Source organism: Anomalospiza imberbis, chromosome 6 (assembly GCF_031753505.1).
Source record: "Anomalospiza imberbis isolate Cuckoo-Finch-1a 21T00152 chromosome 6, ASM3175350v1, whole genome shotgun sequence".
In the NCBI taxonomy this organism is placed as follows: Eukaryota; Metazoa; Chordata; class Aves; order Passeriformes; family Viduidae; genus Anomalospiza; species Anomalospiza imberbis.
This window is the reverse complement of record NC_089686.1, coordinates 6,864,112-6,892,103: the sequence shown is the minus strand read 5'-3', so window position 1 is coordinate 6,892,103 and position 27,992 is coordinate 6,864,112. Positions and strand designations below refer to the sequence as shown.

The window sequence follows — 27,992 nt, the reverse complement described above, 5'->3', positions numbered from 1 at the left end:
TGAGTGTAGGATTTTACCCACACTTTGGAGTTGAGCTGGAAATTATTTGACAAATCTAAAGTTGTGAATTCATTTCTGGGTGGAATATATTTAGCCAGTTGCCAGCCATAAGCTATTCTGTGGTCAGATTGTATATGGCACATGTCCTATGTGTTCAAACTGCATAGCTACATTGAAATATCCCTTAGCAGAGAAGCTGATACAGTTAAACATTTTAAAGACACAAAATGCAAGCTATACACTGTTCCAAGTGACAGCTTTCTCTTGGCTCCTGCCATGCTGTGGCTCTGTAGGTCAGAATGTTGTGTGAAGCAGTGCATTTTGTCATGGGAAGTGCTGACTCAGCCCCTGCACACTCCTGGAGCTGCCTCTTGTGTTTTACAGGACACTGGACTGCTTGGGCTTGGAAGGGACCTCTGGAAATCATCTGGTCCAACTCCCTGCTCTTGCCGGTTCACCCAGCGCAGGTTGCACAGGATTGTGTTCAGGCAAGGTTTGAATATCTCCAAGAGACTCCACAGCCTCTCTGGGCAGCTGTTCAGTGCTCTGCCACCCTCACAACAAACAAGTTTTTCCTCATATTCAGATGGAACTTCTGTGCATCAGTTTCTGCCCATTGCCCCTTGTCCTGTGAATGAAAAGAGCCTGGTCCCATCCTCCTGGCACTCACCCTTAAATATTTGTGTTTTGGGGAGAGGCTCCCTTCTGTCAGGAGGGGTTGGGTATGGGTGCACTTAATTGCACTGTCAATCCATCAGCAAAACTTTTGTACTCCCGAAAGAACTGACACACTTGCCCATCTCCTAAAGATCATCTGCCGTGGTTATTTTGGAATTTTTTCTCTTCACCCCTTCAAAATGATCTTCTGTTGTTTGGCTTCTTGGTCTTTTTTAGTGGCAAGTTGTGTTGGCACCTGCTTTTCTGAAGAGATGAGTCCTGTTCCTTTCCTCTGGGAGCTCTCCTGCCCTGTGCATGATCTGCTGGACTCTGCACTTCCAACCACACCAAATGGAGAGTGGGAAGCAGAGAGAAGGAATAAAAAGGGGAGGTTGGCCCCAGCTGACCCTCTGACAGGGCATCTCTCCAGGGAAGCTCCTTGATAAGGAGCTGGACCCTCTACCTTTTGAAACACATGCAAGAGCTTATTCTTGATCTTGATGTAAGCAGGATAGGACCTCAAATAAATTATGCAAGACATAAACACCCTTTAAGCATAAAAGTCAGTTCCTGTTTGTCTGTGAGATGGGGTTTGTCTGTGAGATTGTCTGTGTGATTTGGCAGTGAAGTGTGTGAGAGGCAGAAGGTGTTCACTCGCCAGGGCTGGGTGTTCTTTACTTCCAGGAGCAGTGAGCAGAGCACTGGTTGAGCCACTCTTGCTCTCCCTGCTCTGCAGGAACCAATGGATTTGGGGATTCCAAGTACCATGGAAAAATAGGAGGGCAGGAGTTGGTGTGGAGATGACAGCTAAAGGCAGCAATTCAGTCTGTGAGCTTGCTGCAGCTGGGGTGATTATACAGCTCCCTGCTTCCTTAGCAGTTATTTGCTGATAACCTATCAACCAGTTCTGAGGATCTTTGGTAACTTCTTGGTTCCTGTTTCCTTCTTCTGCACCAGTTCTGACCTGGCACAGGTATATTGGCTAAGGGGAGAGGAGTTACCTGCAGTTGCTGCCACTGCAGGCATGGCCTCAGCTTCCTGACAGGCTGGATGTAGAAATCCTGCTGGGATTTCTACATGTGTGTTTCTTCCAGCCTTCCTCCTTGTGCCTTTGGATACTTTGAAATCTATATTTTGAAAGTTATCTACTTTTCTGGAAATAGAATGTCAGAAAATGCTATTCTGTATACTTTTCCTGCAATCTTGGCACCAGTATTTTTAAGGGAATAGATTACATTTTGAATAGCAATTTCAGTCTTGCTCTCTCGTTCTCTGACTAAAGATTTGAGGGAGCTGCAATCCCATAAAGGTGAGCAGCCGTACTTGAGCAGCCTTTGGCTGCAGGACCTCAGAAGTGGCAGTGAGAGATGCTGGGAGGAGTTCAGGAGAGCTCTCAGCGGTGATTTAAAATAATCATTTGGAGAAGTGTCCTGAAAGTGGGGGAAAAAAGAAGGTCCAATAACTCAAAATACACAGTAGGGCACTAAAGGACTTTTGCACCCCAGGTAATATATTTGATATTACTGATTTGGAGAGTATATTAGATAAAAGCTGAAGCAGTTTTAGAGACCGAGAGTCTGATTTTCTGGATGTTTTTAATACAGGAATCCTTGATTTTTAAAGGAATTGAATACCTGCAAGTACAATGCGTGCCAGCCCTCACTACTTCAGGTCCAGATTAAATAAATTGAACACACACATAGCAGGCCAAACAGCTGCAAGTGGCTCCCTTAACTTTTACTGGAACTCTGGAGAGCAATGCCCATAGACCAAGCACAGTGGTTCTGATTTTTGTCTTTGATTTCAGTAATGCAGATACATGAAAAATGAAGGCAGAAAGGTAGACAGATGTGTCTTGAAGAAACTGAGGCTGATACACTTTTCTGACTGGTACATGGAGATCTCAAAGGCTCCTTTAAAGGTTTTTCACTCAGACATTTAGAGAATACAGTGTGCAGTGTTTTTGAACAGGAATTTGGGCACCATTTGAAGAAGGAAGGCTCAGGGCTTCACTCTAGCAATGGTCTGGGTGAATTATCTCAATTTAGGACTGATACATGGGGGGTCAGCATGAACAGGGGGATGTTCCTTGGATCAATTAGGATGGTGGTTGTGCTTCACACCCCAAAAACCAAAGACTGGCTGAGGCCAGCACTGGACAACCTAGTGTTTATTAGAAAGGAATGAGCATTTTAGAAAACAACCTCGTTTTGATAAATGAAGACACATAATGCTGTATGGGTCAGGAGGATACCTTGAGATAGCAACCCATCAACGTGGCAGTAATAAAGATCTTGTGTAGCTTTCTAGATGGGTGTGGTATTAAAGCCACAGGTAGATTAAGTCGTTGTTGGAATTAATTCTTATATTTGGGTCGCATTTATGGAGTCCTGACTGTTGCAAACAGGAGAAAGTATGAAGGCAATTCAGGCATGCAGTAATAGGAGCACACAGGCATCCCACCACATGCCAAGGAATGAATAGTGGCGCTTTGTTAAAACATTTTGGCTAAAATAAGCCCAAATCCTTATTTATTCTTAATAGTGTTATTATTTTAACATTTCTGTTGTGCTTTATTGCCAGGATGCCTAGACAGTGAGTGAGCTGTAACTCAGTTGTTCCGAGCGAGCTCTGGGCCATGTGCAGGGGGTGAGAGCTGCTCTTCCCTCTCTTGTCCCCACCTGCCAGCCAGGACACTCCTGTCTCCCAGGCTTCACCTCGCTTTTGTTTCAGATGTTCTAAGTCAGCAGGTTTATTCTATTTCATAGAAAAAATTTGCTCCCATTTATTTCCTAAACTGTTAGAATGCCCCAGGACTGCATTTAAACGAGACATAGCTGGAGTATTTGTGGTTTCTTACAGGGGTGTGTATTAGACCCATTTGCTGATTTATTATTAGACACATTTAATAAATTTACTAGCACGGCAAGATTAGCACGTGGAGAATTACCTATTTATGCATTAATACAGCAGTTTTAACTGCCTTGTCAATACTCTTTAAAGACACAGACACACAAAAAAATTCCCGAGATTTGATTATAGTTGACAATTTCTGTAAGTTTTTAGAGAGTTTTGTTGGTGCAACAATTCCAAAAAGCTCCACAGTATCTTGTAAATGAAGAGCCAGTGTTTTCCAGATGGCTCTATAAATAAATTTGGTAGATGCAGAAATAAGTGAAGGTATTTCAAGAGCTCCAGGCATGTTTTTGCACATAGTGGTGCTATGGTGAGCTAATAGAGGAAATGAACTTCCTTTTGTTTGCAAAATACAAAACCCCTCCAGTTCTTAACGTGTTTTCCACCCCGCTGGGCGAGTTCAGCCACGGCGCAGCTTTTCCCTGTGGATCCTGGATTTCCACCTGGGCCACGCTCAGGAGCTCAGGGAAGAAAGGCCACAGGGAGCTCTGCACAGCTCCTGTGGGTGTAAACCAGGGCTTTCTGCTGGGTCAGAATCCAAGGTCCAGGAGAATAAACCCTGCACGTGTGGCTGGCAGGAGGAGCAAGAGCTCAGAGCTGTTGCTGCTGTGTTCGTGTCTTCCCTTTCTTTTCCCTATTTTTTTTTTTTAGAGATGCTTTAACTTCCTGTGCAAGCTGGTGTCATCTTACTGCAAAAACAGAGTGTTACTGAACTGACACTTGAGACAGCAGAACCCAGGTAGCCAAGAAGGCCAGTGGCACCTGGTCTTTGTCAGGGCAGGGATTGTCCCCCTGAGCTGGGCACTGGAGGGGCCACACCTCAAAGCCTGTGTCCAGTTCTGCCCCCTCACCGCAAGAAAGCCACTGAGGGGCTGGAGCGAGTCTGGAGAAGGGAACGGAGCTGGGGAAGGGGCTGGAGCACGAGTCTGGTGAGGAGCAGCTGAGGGAGCTGGGGGTGTTTAACCTGGAGAACCTGTCACTCTCTACCAGTCCGACAGGAGGGTGGAGCCAGGTGGGGATCGGACTCTGCTCCCAGGGAACAAGGGACAGGGTTAGAGGAAACGGCCTCAAACTGGACCAGGGGAGATTGAGATTGGATGTAAGAAAAAAAATTCTTCACAGAAAAGGTTGTCAAGCATTGGAACAGGCTGCCCAGGGCAGTGGGGGAGTCGCCATCCCTGGAGAAATTTAAAAGGTGGCGATGTGGCATGTGGGGACGTGGTTTAGTGGTGGCCTTGGCAGTGCAGAGGTGATGGTTGGACTCGGTGATCTTAGCGCTCTCTTCCAGCCACGATGATTCTGTGGTTCCGTGATCTCTACGAACCTCCTGTTGCCTGCCTTGCTCTTCTTGATCTCAAACAATCTCTGTTCTTTAGGCAAAGGTGAACCTGACAGTTACCAGGAAAATTCCACCTCCCTGGCTCACCACACAAGCACTGAGACAGCCCCAAAGAAACAGGAAACATGCTGGTTTAAAAGAAATATTTTTAATCCCAAACTGCAAGAATGTGTGCCCCAAGAGCACTCTCTTGCTCCCTGACATTTTTGGGCTGTGGGGCTTCATGCAGGATATTGAAAGAAGGGAGGGAAGTGCAGGGCATTGTGCCCACCTGCCCTGTTCCCTGTTGGAATGTGCAGAGGGATCAGGTGATTTTTAAAGTTATGTTACATAGTTATTCTCAAGGAATGAAATTAAAACCTCTAAACTTTAGAACCCAAATGGAATATAGGTTTCTAAAAACACAGACTTTTAAAAATATAAAAATATTTTAAATAAATATAAAAATATTGAAATATTTTTTAAAATATAAAAATATGCATTTTGTTCCATCAGGAGGGTTTAACTACTATATATTTCATGAGCAGAATGGTCTTGAAACCCATTGATAAATATTGTATCAGCTTTTAGAAAATGGTACAAAACAGCATTTCTTTTTAGCTTCCTTAGGAAAGTCTTTGAGTGCCACTAACTTTTTTTCTGACGTGTTCCCACCTGCTCGTGGTGTTCATTGTGACCAGCAGGGCCCAAGGTTTTCCTGCACGGATGAACAGCTCTGTACATGCTGCCTGTGGTGTTTTGTGGATAAACAGTGGATTGTCATGCCAGAGAGCTTGTCCTTTGAGTGTCTCAAACAGGGACTGGATGTTGTATTTTTCATTTTAGGGAGGGAAAGTGAGGCAAAAACCTCCCCAGCTGCACATAAGAAATGTGTGCCAGAGCTGGTCAGAATCAAGAACTCCTGCCTCTCTTCCATCCCTCTGCTCCACAAGGCTGCTGCTGCTTTGGCCTCTTGTGAAGTTTATAAAGCTATCACCAGGGGTAATTAATTTTGTTAATTTAAAGATTTGAGGCCTGGGGTCTGGAAACCCAGGGGACAGAGAGAGGCACACGGCTGATGTACTGAGGGAGTAAACCACTCAGGGAAGGGGAAAGAGATGAGAACAGCAGCAATGCAAGTCAAGGTCATCAAACCAGAAACCCCCAACCTTTCCCCAGCCCCTTCCAATTTCTGTCAAGCTTTTGCAGACTAGCTGACAGGGAGGGGAATGAACACATGATTTTAAGGAATTCTTGGAAGAGAATAAAGCAAAGGCTTGGTGGTTTCCTGCGAGCCCCTGGTGAGAGAGAGTGAGGAGGGGCAGCAGGGGAGAGAGCCCGAAAGCGTTCATTTGGAAGTCAGACAAAGGGGTGATAAAACTCCTCCTAGATGTGTATCAGGCAGGAGCAGGACAGGTGTAACTCGTGTGGCCTGTCCTGTGCTCCATCAGTGCTAAACTGCAAACTCAAGGGCTTCTGAAGGGATGGCAAGGGGCCTCTGAGGAGGCCCTTATTTCAGGAATTTCTCTTTTCCTGAAGGAGAAGGCTCAGAGAGATTGTACAGCTCCAAAATGTGCTGGAGATGCGGCGAGGCTCCTGTTGGTGTGAGGCTGCAGGGCACTGACAGATAATGATGAGCCTTCAAAAAACCCAGTGGGCAAATGTTTGGAGAGAGGAGGAAGAGTCAGGAGAGCTGGGACTGGGATGTGCAGGAGGAGCCCAGCCAGCGTTTGGGAAGCAGCTGAGCTGTCACCCACGGTGTTTTATGATGATGCCCTGCAACGTGATCTCTGTTTACATTTTAACAGATCCATTTAGCAAACGCAGTGCTGGGATTGCTGCCAGCTCTGTTTTCCTTGCTAATGAGAGTGAGGGGAAGGGAAGCACAGGCAGGGAACCTCTTGTGCCAGTCCAGCAGGAGCTGGGCCTGGGGATGGGGGCAGTGGGGCTGAGGTTTGTGCTTAGCCCAACTCCTCTCCCCTGAGCAAGGACTTTTACCAGGCTCTGCCCTCTGAAAAATCCAGGCTGTGATCCTCTGCAGCCTCAAGATAAAGATGAATGGAGGCTTTTTACCATGGGTGGCACTAAAGCAAGCTTTTGGTGTTTTATTTTTTTTTTTTTTTTGTATGTTTTTGTCCTTAAAGAGCTGGATGGGAGAACAAGAACAGGAGGCTGGGGGTGATACGGAGGAGATGGTGTGAGATCAGAGACCATGGGACACACAGGGGCTGTTGCCTTCTGTCCTCTGCTGCAGTGACTTGACTTCCCTGCTGTGTTCCTGTGTGGGTTTTAGAAATTTTGGGAGCTCTTAACACCACACACACTTGGGATGCAGCATGAAGTGTGTGCAGGAGCCCATCTGTGCTCGCTGCCATTGTGCATTATGTAGGAAGAGATGATAATCCAAGTCTGTTTCATTTCATTTTAGTTTGAAAAACCATGGATCTCTCCTGCAGCTCAGTTTGCTTACCAACACTTTAGCAGTGTTGTATTTACTGCCCTAAGGGCACTGACAATCCCTTTAAAATCATCATTCTTGGAAACCAGGGCAGGTCTGAAATGGCTGTGAGTGTTCACAGCCCCCACCACGGGAAGGCTGAAGATGTTTTTTGTGCTGTGCTGGGTCTGGCTGGGATGGAGTTAATTATGCCCACAGCAGCCCTCACAGGGCTGTGCTGTGTACTGGTGGCTGGCAAGGTGTTGATAAATAACACACTGCTGCTCTGGCTGCTGCTGCCCAGCACTCCACAGCATCGACCTGCCTCTCCAGCATCCTCCCCTCACCAGGAGGCTGTGGGTGGACAAAAATTTGGGAGAGGACACAGCCAGGACAGCTGACCCCAAGTGACCAAAGGGATGTTTAAACCATTTGGTGCCTGGTCATCAATAAAAACTGAGAGTGGAGAAAGAGGGAGGGCATTCCATCCTTACAGCTGCTGCATGCTGAAGCTCTTCCCAGGAAGTGGCTGGACCCTGCCTGCTGGTGGGAAGTATGGAATAAATACTTTGTTTTCCTTTGCTTCCATGCATGACCTTTGCTTTTGCTTTATTTAACTACCTTTATCGACACCCATGAGGTTTTTTCCGTCTTATTTCCCCATGTCCCCATCCTGCTGAAGGAGGGGACTCACAGAGTGGCTTGGTGGGCACCTGGCTTCACCCCACTACAAGGAATTGTCTTTCTCTAGGTGCTTTAGTCAAATACAGGATTTAATACAGCCTGTGTGCCACTGAGATCTATTTACATGTGAGAAACATCCCGACTTAAGCCTGCTTAAAATTTCTATTGCAACAGAGGCTTCTGTGAAGGCATCACAATTAGTAGTAAAGTTAATTAACAGCCAAGAATATGAGTATCTAATCCTGCCACACATCTGTGAGAACTGCTGAATTCAGGTTTGGTGGGATGACTATCAGAGTGGGATGCCTAAACTCATTTTCCTTGCAGAGTTCATAATGTACAGGGGGAAAAATCAACCCCCAAAAGTACAAGCCTGGCTCCAGGACCTCTTCTCCACTGACCCTGCAGTCCTTCCCTCTCCTGGGCTGGGAAACCACAGGAGAGAAGACGAAGGTTTTAAGAGGCTGCTTATCCTGCTTGAAACAGCCTGTGAGCACTGCAGACTCTGATCTTCAGTTTGCATATAGGAATAAATTCAGTAATGACAATATTTATTACAATAATCAACATATGACAGGATGAATGTCTGGGAGCCAAAACTGGACATAATTCCAATTAGAAATAAGGTGCATTATAATGGCAGAAGTCAAAATTAACCATTCAGCAACTTGCCTACACCATACAAGGCCACAGCACAGGAAACACTAAAATTAAGATTGGGTTTCCTTCACAAGAGATGACATCTCCTCATTTACTAAAGCATCACAAATATTTTCATACTCATATATACTTTCATATATTTCATAGATTGGAATGTATTTTCATATACTCATACAGTTTTTTTTTTCTTCCTCAGAATAATTTCCCTGACAAAATGCAGAATGGATCTTTCAACTCTTTAGCCAGGAATATTAACTTTCATTGAATTCTTCTCCCTGCTTCCCCTCCCAGGTAAGAAATTGTCACTCTTGTTAATTCAGTTTAGTATTTCTCTGAAAGGATCATGCCGTCCTCACTCTCATAAATTCTTAGCTTATTTCTATTTGTTTAGCTCAGGTGTCAATTTAGCTCAGATTTATCAATTTTCAGGAAAAGGTTGCAGTAACTTGGTGCATCCTGGAACATGGGAATAACCAGAAGCCACTAAAAGACAATACAGGGGACAGTTCTGTCATTCTGTCATTGGAATGATACTTAAATACCCTGAAGTTTCTTACCGGCGAAAGAACTGTTAAAAAATAACAAAGTTACAGGAGAAAATGATCCTGAGGAAGAAAGAAAAGCAATAAGCAATTCACAGGAATAGGTGAACTAGGAGATCGGAGAAACTTGCTTGATAAATTGTGTATTGTGAGGCATTGAGTGGTTTTATAGTCTCATACATGACTTATTTGACCATGGTATTTTTGCCCCAATATCCTCATAGGTTAAAAGCTGCAAAGAAATCATTCTGGTTAAGCTGAAAATGGAGAAATTGCTAGTATTTCTAGAGGAGAGGTATTCTTCACTTACTGGGAAGGTTTGAGACTTCTGCTTGCAACATGATTGGCCCTGTTTCATCTCTCTTGTTTATATTTTGAATTTTCAAGTCCCATACTGAATTATGCCAAGTGACAGAAGGGAAAATGTCTGTGTGGAGCAGAGTCATGCCCCCACAAGGAATTGGCTTCCTTGGCACATCAGTGTTTTCAGGCACTGGTGACCCTCTGAGTGAGAAATGGAAAGAGGAATGATGAGCCAGACTTCCAGACAGGCACGCACAATTAAGCACATTTGAATGTGCCTTATTTGTACTCGTAGGGAGTTATTTGTATTTCTCTCCTGAACAACTTGAGCCTACTGTTACCTCCTTTAAGAGCCACACAGGGTCACTGCCCTCTTCAAGGGCCTGATGAGCTGGAGCTTGCTGTCCTCCTCTGTGGCAGTGCTGGAGCCCCTGGCTGGGTGGAAGAGATTTTGGGTACTGTAAGGCACCCACAGCAGTTACAGGGGGGAAAACCCTGAGCTGGATGTGGGATATCCACAGGGTGTGGGATCTGTGTGTGGGTATGGAGCAGGAAGGTGAGAGGATCAGTGGTCACCAAAGGCTTCTGGCTGAGTGTGTTTCAGGCTGTGACTCTGGTCAGGATTTTCGTAAGAAGTTTCTCTCCCACTTAAAATTTGCAAGGCTGTGCACACGGCCCCTTGCTTCTGATTATAGCAAACATCAATAGAAATGGAATCAATAGAATGGTTTGGGTTAGAAAGGACCTGAAATCACCTCCTTCCAACCCCTTGCCATGGGCAGGGACACTTTCCACCAGACCAGGTTGCTCCAAGCCCCATCCAACCTGGCCTTAAACATGTCCATGGATGGGGCACAGCCACAGCTGCTCTGGGAAACCTGTGCCAGGGCCTCACCACCCTCACAGTAAAGATTTTTTCTACAAATATCCAATCTAAATCTACTCTCTTTCATTTTGAAGCCATTCCCCCTTGTCCTGTCACTCCAGGCTCTTGTAAAAAGTCCCTCTCCATCTTTCTTACAGGTTCCTTTCAGGTACTTACACTTGATTCCAGCTCTCTTGTTGAGGAATAAGTGATTTTGATGCTTCATTTGACCACGGGTATTGTCATTCATGGCAATTTTATTCAAGCCCACTTGCACCAGAAACATAAATTTTTGTAGAGATGGAGAAGTATTAAGAAAAATTTCTTCACTGAAGGGGTTGACAGCCATTGGAACAAGCTGCCCAGGGAAGTGGTGGAGTCACCATCCCTGGAAGTATTAAAAAAACATGCAGATGTGGCACTTGGGGACATGGTTTAGTGGTGGGCTTGGCGATGCTGGATTAGTGGTTGGAATCAATGATCTTAGAGGGCTTTTCCAACCAAAATGACTCTGACTTTGTCTCATTTTGCATTGTTTATACTGTTGTCCCTCTTCCCAGATGCAAAACCCTGTGGCTCACTGCAGCAGGCAAAATGGTTCACAGATGGTTTTGCTAAGTTTGAAAAACTCAGTGGAAAACCCAAGAGGCACTGATGTCGTGAAAAACTGTAAGCAAAAGGACTAGATACAGCTTTGTGGTTCATACTTTATTTACAAACACCTTTGAGTGGGTCAGTACAACCCGTTGAAAATCTTTCTTCTCGACTGAAGAACCAAAACAAGAGCAGAAATAATGCAATTTGCAAAATATACTAAATTATTGGCAGAGTTCCATGGCTGCAGGTTATCCACGTGATTTCAGTGCCCATCCTTCTGTGGCTGGGATACATAATAAAATAAAGCAAATGGAAACTCCTCTCTATGTAAAGGGAAATGTTGATCGGTTGCTTTTTTCTGTAGTATTGATTTTCCTGAGCACAGCCTTTAGTAAAAAAAAAAAAAAAAAAAAATCTCAAGAAAGTCTTTGGCTGCCTACCCCAGTCAATGACACTTAGTCATTAGTGGGGAAAAAGTCATAACCAGCTAGGGAGTGTCTCCAAGTACAGAAGCAGCTGTTGGAAGACAGGATCAACAATCTTATCTCTTACTCCTAGAGGTTTTGACCAACAGTCAAAGGTTTTGACCAACAGTGTGCCGGCCTTAACAACAGTTTGTTAAAAAAAAAAAACAACAATGAATTGTAAAGGAAAATTGGAAGTGTGAATAACTTTGATTTAGGAAATAATGAAGATTGTTTTGGACTGTGACTAGCCTGCTGAATCCTTAATGGAAATATGCACTTCAGAGCCACTGGGAGCTTTCTACTTTGGTGTGATGGAGGAAAATATCCTATGATATACATTAACTGTGTATTGGGTTTGCATGACCAGAGAGGTTCTGTATGATAAAGGATTGTTAATGCTAGCCTAGCTTGCACACAGACATTTTTATAATCAGTACATTTGGAGGAGAAACATCAGAAATTTTGTAATTCTTTAGAATTACTTCCTGGATTTGATGATCTTGGAGGTATTTTCCAGCCCTAATGATTCTATGATTCTAAAAAAATGGCATCATTTTTAGGGCCTCTGAATGCAAGAGAACAGATGTGTAGCCCATTGAAGATCAACCATGCAAAGAAATCAGTGCACAAGTTGTAGAAGAATGCAGGTGTTCTTTCAAAAGCCTTCTTTGATGCTAAATACTCCAACATGAGATGGAAAGTGGGCACAAATGGCTGAGACCGAGCCTGCTCAGTCGAGAAAAGTTTTAAGCAAGAAAAGATGAAGCCACCACCCAAACTGCCCTTTCCTCAGGGCACAGCATTCTCAACAGACCTAGCAGAGGCTATTTGCCTGGACTTGCAGCCCAAATAACTCCTCTGTTGCTTCCTTCTGGGAGAAAAAATTGCGTGGGAATGGGTCCCTGAACACGCCACACACATGCAGGGTCAAGTTTCAAGCTGAGAAAAGTTGCCCAGAGAAGTTGTGGATACCCCATCCCTGGTCAGGGCCAGGTTTGATGATCCTTGGAGCAACACGAAAGGTGCCCCTGTCCACACCAGGGCTGGAATGAGATGTTCTTTGAGGTCTCTTCCAGCCCAAACCATTCCACGATTCTGTGATTCCTGCTAATTCACCTGGACCCTGAAGTGCCTCTGATTCCAGAGCTGGGGTTAAGCACAGACATGTCAGGGTACTGCTGCTGCAGGGAACCAGGGTGAGGACATTTGTCTGTGTCCCCTGAGTGTTACCTGAGGTAGAGAAAATACACATCACCTCCTGCAGATCCTGCCAGCATCCTGAGCAGGAACTGGCTCTGAGCATCAAGGAAACCCAGTCATTCCAAAAAAACACCATTTGTCTCCACAAGATACTTAATCACAGAGCGAAAAAATAAACATACACAGATCCTAACAAATGCACAAAGGACTTTCAGGCTTGGTGTTTAAAGACTTGCACGTGGAAGCTGTTACCAGTCCATCTGCATTTGCTCAGCCCTGCTGTACATCCATCCCAAAAAGCAAGAGGGGCTGAGCTATGGAGAGTCACCATGTAGGACTGATTTGGGCTCAACTGCTTTGTGGCTGGATCCACGTTCCCACCTTCTGGAAGTATACTGGGTTTGGATTCCAGAAATAAGTCTGCTGCATGGGAAATGTGATCCATCCTATTGCTCACAGTTTGCCAAAGCAGCAGCCATCTGCTGGGGTTTAGAGGAGGCTGAGGAACACAGGATGTTTGCTTTCATTCAGTTGTGCTGTGGATGTGCCTCGTGTGAGCAGACTTGTCACAATCCTAATAAAACAACTGGGACATCACACTCGAGAGGAAAGCTTGCCTTATGGGGTAAAATTAAACTTGAGCAAGATAGAAAGCACTGCAAATACACATGCACACATGCATATTCATAATAATTTAAGTAAAGGTCAGCAGAAAACAGGCCAGACAGAAATTCCAAGCAAATGCAGCACTAACTTTGAGACTGAATTAAATGCTTTCTGAGGTGTTTTATGGAAACCACTCCCAAGAGAAAAAAAATCTACAAAAGGTAAGATAAGGAATGGTCCAGCTGCAAAATAAACCTACATGGCAAAATTACAAGATGAGATTAATTCAGATAAACTCTCCCACGGGGGATTTGGGATTACTGACAGAACTGAAATGTGGGTGTGGATTCACAGCGCCAATCCAAGACTTCCGAAGAGGGGACAGAGGCATTCCCTTATCACTGCCAGTGATCACCAAGGCCACGGAGGAGGCTCAGAGGGAGCTGGGCTCAGGTGTCTGCAGCTGCAGGAAAATGTCATCCACAACGAGAGTAACTCCATGCTGCTGTGAATGTTAGCCACAAAGGGGAAACATTCCCAGGGGAGCAGAGGATGCAAGCAGCATTCTGCAAATGCAGGAGGAGAAGGAATCCGAGGAGTAACCAAAGATGCAGATGGAGGTGCTGGCAAACAGCATGAGCAGCAGCTAAGGCTGTTCTTGCCAACAAGGGAAAAAGTTAAGTACAGTAAATCAAATAAAATTAAGCATGCAGCAACAATGGATGCCCCACTTTTCTCTGGAAATGTCTTTTACCCTTTTTTCCCCAGGAGGTAATCAGGATTTTTGCAAATCTCTGTCAAAAGCACACAGCCTTGCTTATTTTTCTGTCTAATGGCTTGAATAAGTGGAGAATATTTCAGGTGGCAAATATTTTTTGCAGCAAAAATAAAATAAATCATTCTGCATATGTGGCATTGAAGTTGAAACGTCCTGTAGATGATCACCAGCAGGACTAACACTACTGGTATTTTTTGTGAAGAAACCATTTGAATGGGATGATAGGCACTGAGTGAAAGCTTTGGTGAGTGTATTTGTCAGAATTCTGTCAATTTGTCAAAAGCAAAGCACTGGGGGAACAGGGGACAAGCTAAATTGCTTACACAGATGTATCAAACCAGTTTGCTGAGTTGCAATGCTTCCAGGAATTCTGAAAAAGTCTCCTAAGTGTATTCACTGCTGTGTATCAGAATGGTAGTGTGCAACTTCTGTAACATCCCAAAGAAAAATTGCTGGATCACACTGGGAGAAAGCCTGAGGTGGATTTCAGTGGGGATGGAATTACATTTGATGTGATCAGAACAGTTTGAATGTCATGGAAAGAAACTCTGGATGAAAATCAGTGTACTTTGGAGGAAAGTCTAGTAACACAGAAAGGATGCTTTATGAAGAAGACGAAAAAAATCTATTTTCACATCTCCCAGGATGCGACTGACATAATACTTTAGATCTTAAATGAAGATGCAGTGAGTTTTCAAGAAGGAACCCAAGATCAAAATATGAATTTGACCTAGGTATAAATCAGAGAAAAGACAAAAAAATTACATTTTAAAATTGTACTCAAGCAGGCATTGAACAGCATTTCCCTGGAGTATCTCACACTCATGCATCAAGATGGTGATAAAATTTCAGGAACAAAAGACTCTATAAAGATTATGGAACTAAAAAAAAAGTCTCAACAGCCTATCATTAAAAGCTAGTAATTGCAAGAAACTATAATTATTCTAAAACAAACTTGCTGAGAAGTGCTTGTCTGAAGGGCTCTCATTAGCCATTTTACTAAAAGCTTTCAATATTAGAATTTCAGTGCCTAGTGTATTTTTGATGGGCTTTAACACAGGAAGTAGAGATGCACACCTATAGAATTGCAGTTAGAAATTAATCTGCTCCAAGGCAGGAGTTCACCTAGAAAGGCACATATTAGAACTAAACATGACTCAGAAGCACACAACTCTCTAAAATATTTCTTTATTTATTTGTATTTGAGCTGAAATGCCTCAAGTGGGAGCTACAATTTCTTTGGATGTACTAAATATAGCTTAAGACAAACTTTCCAGAGGTGTCCTCTGGTGCCACTTGGTGCCCCAGCAAATTGTGGTTTAAACTTCTTCTTGCTTCTTAGAAAGGGAAATCTCAACTCTGTTTTTGATCAGCTCTCACTCAAGTCTTGGCTATTGATTCTTGCTATAAATTCTTCGAGGTCCCACCTGACAATGGATTATGTTGAAAATTCCCCAAGTGTGGGGACTGCACAGCATGTCAAAGAAGCCACTCAATAGTGATAATAAGCCAAATATTACCACAACACAGATTTTTTTATTGGTTCCAATTCTTCTGTAATTACTGAGCTATCTTACCCTAAATCTGGTGTCTAGACTTCTCTACAGAGCAGACTTTTAAAGCTGATAGTGATGCATTTTTATTTAGTACTTAGACAGGCTTCTCCACTCATTAATATGTTGCATGTGTCATGTATGTTGCAATTAAGGCAGCCCACTAAATATGAGGACAATTTAATCTCCTCAGTGCCCTTGAGCATCTGTTTTTAAAATTTTCCTTTATTGAACCTGTTCAAACCTTTTGCCTTCCTAACAGAATGTGGAAACTTGCAATATTCCACCTTGCCAGATAACATAGGAACAAAAAATACAAAGCAGTTTTGATAAATAACTCACTCATTCACCTGTCTCCCTTCCACTGAAGATCCTGACAAACCTCTGTCAAATTTGGCATGAAGTTTTTCTGATTTTGAGATCAAGATCACCAGTGTGTGAATCCTCTCCTTCTGTGGGAATTGTACCAAGGCAGTTTATTTCTTGGCTTTCCCTAAATTACACAGAGTTGGAGATAAGGAGGGATGCACAATGGACTCATACAGTGGTATATTTTCTGTTTATTTGCTATTCTTTTCCCAACTTTGGCATCCTCAACTCTTTAGGTCATCAAGTATGTGGGAGGCTTTAATGCCTTTCCTTCTCAGTGTTTCCTAAAAATCAGTCCTATCAGAGTGCTCCTTTAAAGTGAGGTGTCGTCATCTCTTAGAGTTTTTAAACTTCCAGTGCTTGCACAGAAGAACATCAGTTTTGTTCGTGTTCCAGTTATCTATTTTTGTGTGGTCTGCTTAGTCATGAGATTATTTAGGCATTTCTTTGCTATTTTCCATCTCAATCTAATGTATTTCTGCCTTTTTCTAGGATTTATAGCTTTTGGATCCCAACTCCAGTTCCTGTCTCACACAAAGTCCTTTCTTACTGGTCATTTATAGGGTATCTGAAATTCCTGTACAGGGTCAGGACAGAACTACAACCTCCTAATTAATGTAATTTTCTCAGTGGCAAAATTATTGTATTTGTTTACCTGACAGTGGATCTCGGAAGACCCTAGAAAATGCTCCTATTTCTTTTTATATCCTTCCCATTTTGGCAGTATTCCTATATATCCATTCATCCCTACTGCAAAATTTGGAACCCATTAAGACTTGTAGTTTAAACTTAAGTGCTGCTAGACCCCCTCTGATGTTAAGCATTCCTTACAGTGCTGAGCTGAGCCACTGACTATAGAACACTTCCATTTGCCGTAATTTGAAAATCTAAAAAGTATCCAATAGGTTAAAGCTGTACCACGAGATAAAGCAGGTTGCAAAAATACAACATGAATACTTGCCTGTTCTCTTTTACAACAAAGAGAACAAGATATCTCTATCTCAGCCTACTCCATCCTCAGGGTCTCTGCATTTGTGCAAAAATCCAGGAGTTTTATCAACTGCTGCTATGATCATGACAGATGCACCAAACTTGGGAGCTGGTGATGCTTCAGTGGAGATTGGGAAGTCCTACAGTTCACATTTTCTGGGCACCTGCACCACACACACAGAGGTATTTTACTCATTTGTTCTTTCCAGAGTGATGTTGTAAGTAGGAAGCTGGGCCACAATAGAAGGTGCTCACCTGAAGAGGACGGTTTTATGGCAGGGTACATATTGGTTTGTAACACATGAAATGCAGGAGGAGACAGGACCAAGGAATGGTTTGGTTTAAGAGAGACCTGAAAGACCATCTCATTCCTAGCCAATGTCATGGGCAGAGATAATTTCCACCAGACCAGGTTGCTCCAAGCCCCGTCCAACCTGGCCTTGAACACTGCCAGGGATGGGGCAGCCACAGCTGGTCTAGACAACCTGTACCAGCACCCTCACAGTAAAGAAGCTTTTTTGTTATACATAATCTAAACTGATTCTCTTTCAGTTTGAAGCCATTCCCCCTTGTCCTGTCACTATATGCTCTTCAAAAAGTCTCTCTCCATCTTTCTTGTAGGCTCCCTTCAGGTATGTGAGGGACACTTGATCACAAAGCAAAGAGCACATGCCGAGCTTGTTTCACCTGAGACTCCGACATCCCCCAGTGGCACAGGGGAACATGTAACACACGTGGCTGTTTCCAGGCAGTTTCAGGAGCCAGAGGCTGTCCTGTGGGTACTGCCCTGGCAGAAGGGGCAGCACCAGAACCTTCTGCGGCAGTTGTAGGTGACAGTTGGGGTGAGCAGGGACAGTTGGGGAGAGGAGTTGGCCCAGCAGTGGAGCGCAAAGCCTGAGGAAGGTAAGAGGTGAACAGGCAGTGAGGAAAGTGAACAAAAAAATTCAGAAAACTTGGCTTAAAGGAGTGCCCGGGGCCTGGAGGCAAGTTAAGATGCTGGGGGAGGGGAACAAAGCAGGAACAAACCCATGAATTGGGGAATAAGTGAGAGCAGTGTTGTGCTGGAGGAGGCAGCTAGCCAGCTGCCAAGGCGAGCAAGCTCCTACTTATCTTGCCATGTTGACTACAGAAACAGATCTCAAATGACGCAGTGTCTATAAACAGAGAGGAAGAATTAGTTCCCATTCTGGTAGTTGTGTCTATGACCCTAAAATGCTTACCCCACACGCACCAGGAATTCAGTTCCTGAGGGCACTGACAGTGCCATGGCACAGCTGATACAAGGAGGAGCAGGAGGAAGCTGTAACAAGCACTTGCTTATTATTAGAGAAACTTGGTATGGCAATTGCAAACACTGCCTAAAAGCCACACCACTCCTCCCCAAAACCAAAAACACAAATCAGGAGTCAACTGCAGGGTGAACAGACTTAAGCAGAAAGCTTTCTTGTTACACGTGAATTGGATTCAAAAACAAACAAAAAAGTCTCAGATTGTGCCCTTTCAATCCCAGTGATGGAGCAGGACAGTTACTTTGATGCTGTGTTCCACGGCGTTCATTTTTGTTAAAAGATGTATCAGAAAAGCCTTGTTCAGATGCTGATTTGCCTCTTCGAACAGCTCTGCTGCTTCCTCCATAGCACTTTCTCTGGCTGGTCTTTTTCCTGATGGTCTGAATAATTAGTTCTCTGGGGAGATCAAGTCTTTCCTTGCTTCCTAGTATTGGAACAGGGAATATCTGGACTAATCCCATGGTACCCTGATAATTCTCCTTTTGACATATAGGAGATCCTTTATGGAACATTATGTGACCCTTCCTGTAGACAAATACATGTCACATGTGCCTGGTGAAACAAGCTCCAGCTAGATCCATTTATGTTTATCACTCCATACAGCAGGACTTCCACAGTGGTATCTCTGCAGCAATCCTGTTTGATAAGCTGCTCTGCAAAGAGCAGAATGCCAATGTGGATGAGAGCTTCTGTACTCCTGCCTGGGTGGCCATAACAGATGGTCTATAGTGGAAATCCAGACACACAAAAAAACGTGAAGTGGCACAAATCTGAGTCACTGGTACAAAAATCTCTGTTCTGGAGGGCTCTTGACTGCTGTTCCAACTGTCTGGGTGCTAAAAAGCAGAGCTGAACTGGTGAGGAGCTGGCCCTGTAAATTCCTTTCCAGCTATTTTTTAAAAGCCCTTTTGTAGGAGAGCGAGGCAGTGTAAGTTTGAAAAAGAATAGGTTTGTCTTGTACCTTTGACAGCAATGGAAAAACATGGATCAAAAGGATTTATTATTGCTCCAGGAAGGCCTGCAGGTACTGAATGTGCACATATTTTCATATATTTGCCCACACACTTGTATGGGAGATGTTGGTCATGTGAACTTTTATTTGAGGAAAGTTAATTTTTATTCTTGCAAATGGGTATTACATGTATTTATACAAACACATACATAAACATATACAGATACACATCTATGTAAAACACCTGCAGTACTCAGTTCTTCTCCATCTCTGCTTGGGATTCACGTAACCATTTTCAAAGTAGCAATTTTTACAAAATACAGGCTAACCAGAGAATAGGAGTAACAGCATAATAATAATAATAATAATAATAAGATAATAGGAGTAACAGAGAACAAGTAACAGCATCCCCTTTGAAACATCAGCATATCTTATGTTGTGTTCTGAAATCTCATCACAGATGAAAGTAGAAAAAAGAAAGCGACCAGGAAATAAATGGGAAGCCCACTGCATAAAATCTGATGGCCACGTGATAAAGAAAAGGTAAGATTTCTGTTTATTCCCTGATAAAGCCTGTATTTTTTTCTTGAATTGTTGCTGTCCAAACATCACCTGATATAAAACAGATCATAAAAATGCTTTACACAGCCAAAATGGACCAACCAGACTACATGATGACCATCTACGAAATGAATTAGCTGAATGCATTATTTACCAGCTTGTTCAGCTGTACTGAAGAACTAATTCTGTAGTTATTATAGAAAGTCAGAACGAAGAGTAAAACCATCTGTGTACACTGGACAGTGGACTTGGACAGCACTGTTGATTTTTATCCCTTCTATGGCAGTTATTTCAATAGATACCCACATCACAGGCTTCAGTTTTAGATATTTGATGTTTTACAAAGATGGATTAATCTCATACTAGGAAAACTGATGTACAATCATGGATCATGGAAAATGACTTGCTCAACTGCACCTCAAGTGCCAGTGTAGCCATCAGGCTGTGCTAGAGCCCCCCTTCTACAGATCATGCTGCCAGTAGCTTTATGAGCTGCTCATTGCACTGTTCACATCAAAAGCAGCACACAGGGCAATGAACAGAACTGAGGAATTCTGAGCTATCAGAATTAAGCACACGGAACAGCAAAACACATAGAAATACATGTTCTGTCCCTCACTGATGGGACAGAAAAAACAGTTGCACTGTTTTTGCCATATTTTACCTTATATTGGTATAACTCCAACTGACATTCTTTGTTATCCACCCTTGTTTGCAATTAGGTTATTTTAGCTGGTTTAGTTGAAGAAAATTTAAAGTTTTAAATGTCTATAAATACATACAAATCGCTCTTCTAAATTTAGAGTTACACAACCCTTCCGTAATTGTGGCACAGTTCAATCTTTGTTTTGCTTTTTAAAATACAATCCTTCTGAGAAGTGCAATCAATTGACAGAGGATGGCAAATTCTACAGTTCTCTGACTTAAAATCATGTGGAATTTCATTTTAAAAGATGCCTCGACTGCTTGATTATAAAATAAAAATGAAGGCATAGCATTAGGGCTGTTGCAGGAAATAACTTCTCAAGCAGCACTACTGCCTACTTGAGGGAGAAATAACTGGCTTGGGAGGTCAGCAGAAATGGATGCAGGGGTAAAACAGGTCAGCAAGATTGTGACTAGATCAGACTGACTCAAAAGCATTTGTATTGGCATGTGTAAACAGGAATGGGGTCTGTGACAGGCAGGACAGCAGATGCTGGCATTGTTGAGGCCTTAATTTTAGTAATGTCCAGTCTTGGGTGCTACAGTTAAGGAAAAAAAAAAAAAAAAAAAAGATGTGAATGAATTTGAGACAACACAAGGAGAAGACATAAGCATCTTAAGAGGTTTAAAACTGTGCCACACCAGGAAGGATTGAAAGGAAGCGGAATTGCTTTGTCTATAGGTAAAAAAAAAAAAAAGGGGAGACATACATCTTAAGATATAAAGAGGCAAAACTGCTCACATCCTTTGCAGTTATACTTCAGTGGCCATGAGCTTTTAACTAGTGTTGCAGGTTCCTCAGCAGGAGCTGGACCAGGCAACTGGCTGAAAATTAGCAGTTTTGAAATCAGTTTGACAACAGCTTAAATGACTTTAAATCAAGTCTGACACAGTCTCACTTCCTCCGTTATGCCAAAAGCTGAGTCAGGAAGCTGAGTAGGACAACAACTAGATATCCTTTGCAGGGTTAGTAATGTTGAGAGGATTCAGTACCTGCACAAACAGTAGGGATGTGACTGACCCACCAAAGCAACCAGCTCTCAAAATGCCTTTGAGCCAATTTCCTAAAAAAAGACTGTACATCAGAGGGATTTGGTCACAACAACATAGGAGGGCTGCTACTCAGAGACATCAACTTTTTTCCCTGCCAGAAATACAGGTGAAATGCTGGAGCCTATTTTAAAACATAACGTTCATGTGAACACCATTACAGAATCACATAATCACTTAGGTTGGAAGAGACCTCTGAGATCTGTGACTGAACACCACGTTGTCAACCAGACCATGGCACATCCAGTCTTTCCTCAAACACCTCCAGGGACAGTAACTCCACCAATGTCCCCGAGCAGCCCATTCCAATGTCTAATCACCCTTCCTCTACAGAAATTCTTTCTAATGTCCAACCTAAACCTCCCCTACTGCGTCCCCTCATTTCTGTCACTTGTCTGAGAGAGAAGAGACTGAACCCCTGGCTACACCCTCCTTTCAGGGAGCTGCAGAGCACTAAAATCACCCCTGAGCCTCCTCTTCTCCAGACTAAACATCCCCAGCTCCCTCAGCTGCTCCTCACAGGACTTGTGTGCTGCAGACCCTTGCCCAGCTTCGTTACCCTGTAGCTATTAGATGTATTTTGGGAAAACCCACAGCAAAAACAAGCAAACCAAAACCATCAAACGCCGAGCCATCGGGTACATAAATTTAAACAAAATTGATGATATTTAACCATGGTATCTACACGCAGTCATTATGCTGGTCCCTGGTTCCAAGTATATATAAATATACTTGGGGGATTTAAAAAAAAAAACCAAAAAAAAAAAAAAAAAAGCAAAAGGGATGCAGACAGCGATCACACACTGGGTTAAGAAACCCAAGGGTGCAGAGCTGCAGCAGGGAACAGTGAGGGGTGCAGCCGCAGCTTCCCAAAGCAGGGAACTGCCGGGTCGGTCCCTCCGGCTGCACCCAGCGCGGCCCCTCGCCCGCAGTGCCCCGGGAAGCGGCTCTGTGCCCCCGAGAGGGTCCGACGGGGCTTTACCTCAGCCTGAGCGCGGTTTCCCCTCAGCAGCGCCGGGTTTTACTGCTCAGCCGCCGGGCCCCGCCGCTCGCCCGGGCGAGGGATGCGAGGAACGCGAGGGACGCGAGGGATGCGAGGGGCTGCGGGGCCGCGCTGCCGGGGGAGGGGGCGGCCCTTTCCCGGCGGTCCCGGCGGCCAAGGCGGCTCCGGGCGCCACTGAGGCGGCGCGTCCCGGCGGCGGCTCCGGTGGGCGGTCGGGGGCGGTCCGCGGGCGGGGGGCGGTGGCAGCAGCGCGCTCGGTTGTGAGCGAGAAGCGAGTGCGTGTGAGCGAGTGCCATGGCCGGAGCCCGCTGAGAGCCACAATAGGAGCGAGACCCCGACGCCCACCGGGACCCCCCGCTCGCTCACCCCCGCGCCAGCCGCCGGCGGAACAGCAGCGCTCCCCGCCCTGCCCGGCACTCCCCCCCCCCCCCGCGCCCGCCGCTCCCCCTCGGCTCGGCTCGGCTCCCTCCCGCCTCGCAGGGCCCTTCTCCGGGAATGTGAAGAGGCAGCAGCACCGCAGGCAGCGGGGAGTGCACGGGACTGAGCGGAGCCGCCCGCGCCTGAACCCGCCGCCGACGCCGCCCTGCGCCGGGGAGGCCGCGCTGCCGCCGCCGCCGAGGCCGAGGCCTACAGGGCTCCTGCGCCGCCGCGGCAGCGACCGAGCCCGGCGAGAACCGCACTCGGGCCGCCGCCGCCGCCAGGCATCGGCCGCGCTCCGCCAAGGCCGCCGCCGCCTCCCTCCGTCTCCGGCTTCTCTACCAGGAGCGTCAAGGTAACTCCATCGCCGGCCCGGCGGTGCGGGAGGAGGCGCGGGGGGCTGCGGGAGGACATGTTCCAGCTGCGGAGATCCCGTCTGGAAATGACAGCCGAGAGCGGATAATTGCGCCTCTGCTCCCTTCCCCGCCGATAGCCGTCGGTATTTTCACTTCCCTCCCCACCCCCCCACCCCCGGGACCGGCGGATCTGATGAGCGTGGCTCCGTATTTACCAAAATACTCGGGGAATAGAGCGGAGGAAGCAGGGAGCGGTGGCCGGGTTTGCAGCTTTCCCCCTCGCACACAATAAATAATCTCGGGCTTTATTCCCCCCGCCCCCCCTTCCCCCCCACTGTTGGTGGAAACAGAGTATTTCCCTGTGATAGTGTATGCAGGGCAGCGAATGTTCATTTGGAGAGACGAGAAAAAGATCAGTGTTTACTGTAAGGTTGTTAGGCTGGATGTAGTCTTGTTGAATTAGAATTAGATTTTAATAATTTATAAAGCAGGTTAGGAAAACTGTTACTAAATTTACAGCAGAGAAGTGTCAGTAAAGCTCCTTGCTGACACAATGATCCTGCAGTTTAAGTGATCTACTTTAGTGGCTGTCCATTTTTACTATTTTTATTATTTTTTGCAAATTAAATTTGGAGAGAGCGTGCAAACATTTCTGCAGGGATGGTTACACTTTAATGATGCACGTGATGAGGAGGGGAAGCTTTCTGATGAGATGAGATAGGGCCAAACCGATTCAGATTTAGGGAATATATTTTTGCTGATATGTTCAGAATTTGGTTTATGTAACAGGTAACTTTGTGTGTTTTTTGGTGGACTGTTGAAATCTTAGAAGTGGGTTACTAAAGTACAGGCCATTCTATTCCAGTTTATCTGACTTTTTTATTTATTAATCTTGGCTGGGGCCTGAATGCCCTGGTGATGGTGGCTTTTTTTTTTTTTTTTTTTCCCCTTGCCTGGGTGATAAACAAGACCAGTTTAAGGTACTGGTTCATGTTGCTGATAGTATATTATATTTAGAAAGCCTAAGCTGGTAGTGAAAGAATACCTCAGGAGAAATCAAAAGGATGGAATAAGGTTTTTTTCATTATTGTAATGCCAGCTGCACAGTTCAGCTTCTGGGTGCTGCACATGCTTCCTTGAAAAACCTAAGGAGTTTATACTCCATTTTTGATAGATTCAGTGTACCTATATGTAATTTTGCATTAAATAGGTCTTATCTATTGGAGCTTGTTTACACTGTTGCAACAAATCATGCTTTCGAAAGCTTTTCTTACAAAAGACAAACCCAAATAATGCCTGTTTCGGTGGATTTAGTAATCCACGAAGCACACGAGCAACCAGATATTTCAGTAAAAATAATAAGTACTCGAAAGTGTTCTGTATGTTGTGGAATCAACTTCTTGTAGCACAGGAGTCACTTTGGTAATTGAAGTCAACAGACATTGAGGATGAGCAATGCTTTCCAAGGACATGCTCTAAGACCCTGATCCTGCGAGTGCTTACGCCTTAGCTTCTCACGGGTGCCTGTCCTGGCCGAAATCGACAGAGCTGCCCTCGTTATTGGTCGTGTCATTAGTGCAGATGAGGCTGCTGGGGCTAGCTGTGCACCCAGCTGCTTGTAACGTGTAGGCCTGAATTCCTCCTGTCTCCTCTCCCTTGAGTATTACTCATGTATTTCATCAAGCTCTGATGGGCCTTTTTAACAGGCAGGACCAGACTGGTAAATAAAATAGCTGGATGCATTAATTCAGTGTTTGCTAGTAGTACAGAATCAGCTGCAGGAGTACCACCAAGGCAGGTTTTGTAGGAAGAAGCAAATGCCTATTGCTTAGGCCAGCTGAAGTTGGGAAACAAACAAACTTTTGCTTGCAGAAGCCTTTTTTGGCTCTCTGCCTCTCCCTGCAAACGTTGTCTGTCTCATGCCCTTAGAGCAGTTACAGCTACCACACTGCCAGTCGTCCAGAAATGCCAGGACATGGAATAACTACATGTAAAGGCACTCACAGGAAAATAACTGAGTGTTTCTGAAGGGGAGAATAAAGAAGCAATATGTACAGTTTGTCAGTGATAGTGAAATTGTGAAACATAGCAGTACTTTTTACTATACTTTCCTAAATTTCTATAAAAGCTTGTATGTAGGTGTGGCAAATAAATGGAGGTTTTGTTCTGTCCTGTGTTTTTTGTCCTGTGCATAAGGGTGACCTTAATGCCAAAAAACCATCTGTGCCTTTTTGTGTACCCATTCTTTAGCAGAGTAAGTTGAAATGACTTCATCCCAAAGAATGCATAATTTAAAGCTACAATCAGGTCTGCAGGTGTATGAAGTTCTGTTCTGACAAAATTCTGAATGCAGTGATGTCAGCATTAGGTCTGAAATTAGGTAAGCAAGAGGAATTACTACACTAATAATTAAGTTCCATGAAGTTTTTTCCATCCATAAGATGGGTTAGATCTCCCAACAGCTTACCTGTGTGTGTTGTCAACAGGAGAGCAGTGCAGGAAGAAGATATTTGGAAAGTTTAGGCTAATCTTTACCTGTTTCACTCATTTGGAACACATTTTTGACATGTGCTTTCCTTCAGTAGGGATATGTCCTCAGCACCAACTACTCCTCCATCAGTGGATAAAGTAGACGGATTTTCTCGGAAGTCCGTCAGAAAAGCCAGACAGAAGAGGTCACAAAGCTCCTCCCAGTTCAGGTCTCAGGGCAAGCCTATCGAGTTAACACCTCTGCCTCTGCTAAAAGGTAAGATCAAGCACAGTTTTTAATAAATAAAACAATTTTTGCTCTACAACCAACTTCTAAAATCAATCTATTCTATTGTCAGGAATTGCAGGGAAATTTTGCAGGCATTGAGAAATGTTTCATGCCAGATATATATGTATTTAAGCTCTACAGAATATTTTATCTGTGACTTGAGGGTGTGGTAATTGTTTGCAATACTTTTGAAAGTTTTAAATGCTGATGTTAACCCCTACTGTGACTTGAATTTGCAAGGCTCTCAGGCTTTGTGCAGGAGTGTTCTGGTTTGTGAATCCTCAGCAGCTGACATAAATCAGCAGTAATTTTGCTAAGGGTAAATGGACTTGTGAGCTGAAGGAGACTGGGTTTTTAGTATCTTTCCTTGGTGTGTGGCTCTGCACCCTGTGATAGTGGTGCCAGCTGCAGCCCCTACAGCAAGAGAGGAGGTGGGATCCCCTCTCATACCATTTGTGCACGGATAGCTCCCAGGTCCTGCCTTCTGCTGGATTTTGAAATGGAAAGGTCCCATGAGCTGCCACCTCGCAAGGGGAAAGGCGCTGCCAATCTGGTCTTAGGCAAGGCCCTACTGTTTTGAGATCTTGCATATCCCAGTGCTGGTTGAGTTTCTGCTGCCACATTTAACCTTCATTTGAGAAGGAAAAATACGATCCAGCATACTACTCTTAAAAGGATGCCAATGTCTCTGTGGTACCTTGACAGCTTCCCCTGAATTCCAGTTGTCCCTGAATTTCAGTACAAATCCAGGGGTCAAAAGCACCTCTCTGAATGTCTGTCTGGTGAGGAAGGGGAAATAACCTTTCAGAAATCTTCCAACACTGACTTCTCAAATGGTTTATTTACTTCTGGGTATTTTTTTCATTGCTGTTCTTCATTTCTGCTCTAAGTAGTGAAAATAGGCATGTCTGGTGCTGATAATTCTGGAAAATAGGAAGTTTAATAGGTTCAATACTATGTCTGCACCTTTTCTTCCTTTTTGGGCAAGTATATTCCCCACATTCTCTCATCTACCTTGTTTGACAAATGTATTAATCAGAGTATTGAAATATGTAACAAATGTGGAACTGCACTTCAGTTAGTTCTCAATCCCACTTCATAATGATACAGTAGTTGCAAAAAAAAAAACAAAAACAACCAAACCAACAAACCCCAAATCCCCCAAAAATCTCTCAACCTTAATGTCTGTCTTTAAATTTAATTAGAAGTAGGATTCCAGGATTAGTTCCAGTGGACCTGTCATTGCAATATTTTGGGCTTCTTTCTGTGGCTCCCTGTAAGAATGCCCAAATGGAATATCCTGAGTCAAACAAAATGTGTGCCCAGCCCCCCTGCACTGTGCCTGGTGGTGATTTTATTCAGTATTTCTCAGTTTAGGGTTGGGTGGTGCCACTGGATTTGACTTTGTAGTCTGCAGTGAATATTATTTGTGATTCTTTGGGTGATCCTGTGCAGGGCCAGGAGCTGGACTTCAGTGATCCTGTGGGTTCCTTTCAACTCAGGTTATTCTGTGATTCTATATTTTTTTTTTCTCTTTGTTGTTGAACTCTTTTGTTGTTTTGTTACAGTATGATAAAGAAGCATATGCTTCTTTCAAATAATTTTAAAGCTCATTTTTACACTTTTTCAGGTAATTTTTGATATCCAGGTTATTTCATACCAGTTGCTGAATTTCAGAAGGTGACTGGAGTTTATCCTTTGGCTTTAACAATGGGATTAGTGGAAGACATCTGGATTTGTATTTGTACAAATGAAGAAATTGATGTTGTAATTATTTCACTCTATTCTGTAGTCCCATTCAGGGAGTAAACCAGGCATGTGCACAAGCATTAGCAAAACAGTGAGAACCTCGCCTTGCAGAAACACAGGCGTGTCCAGGTGCTTAATTTGACTACTGCAGCCAGGCCTGAGGATTGAGATATAAAACTATAATAAGATAAAACAAACAGATGGGGAGCA

At 44.2% G+C, this 27,992-nt stretch overlaps 1 protein-coding gene and 1 long non-coding RNA gene across 6 annotated transcripts in view; one reads left to right on the top strand and one right to left on the bottom strand.

The window, feature by feature from the left end:
* Positions 1–3: 3 nt before the first annotated feature.
* LOC137475163 (uncharacterized) lies at positions 4–22,581 on the bottom strand. The gene is made up of 2 exons (XR_010999713.1): positions 22,482–22,581; positions 4–2,087 (listed from the first exon to the last, which is right to left on the bottom strand). It is a non-coding gene; the product is annotated as an uncharacterized lncRNA (long non-coding RNA).
* Positions 19,621–27,992, top strand: part of PPP2R5E (protein phosphatase 2 regulatory subunit B'epsilon) — a 74,316-nt gene continuing 65,944 nt past the window's right edge. The window contains exons 1-2 of one of the 5 annotated variants that reach the window (XM_068192171.1): positions 19,621–19,726; positions 25,858–26,021. In XM_068192171.1, the coding sequence (XP_068048272.1) occupies positions 19,644–19,726; positions 25,858–26,021 (247 nt within the window). In that variant the 5' untranslated portion in view covers positions 19,621–19,643. Of the gene's footprint in view, positions 19,727–22,733; positions 23,275–25,857; positions 26,022–27,992 lie in introns of those variants that run through there. The other 4 variants (XM_068192172.1, XM_068192170.1, XM_068192168.1 and 1 more) reach the window with 4 other exon arrangements.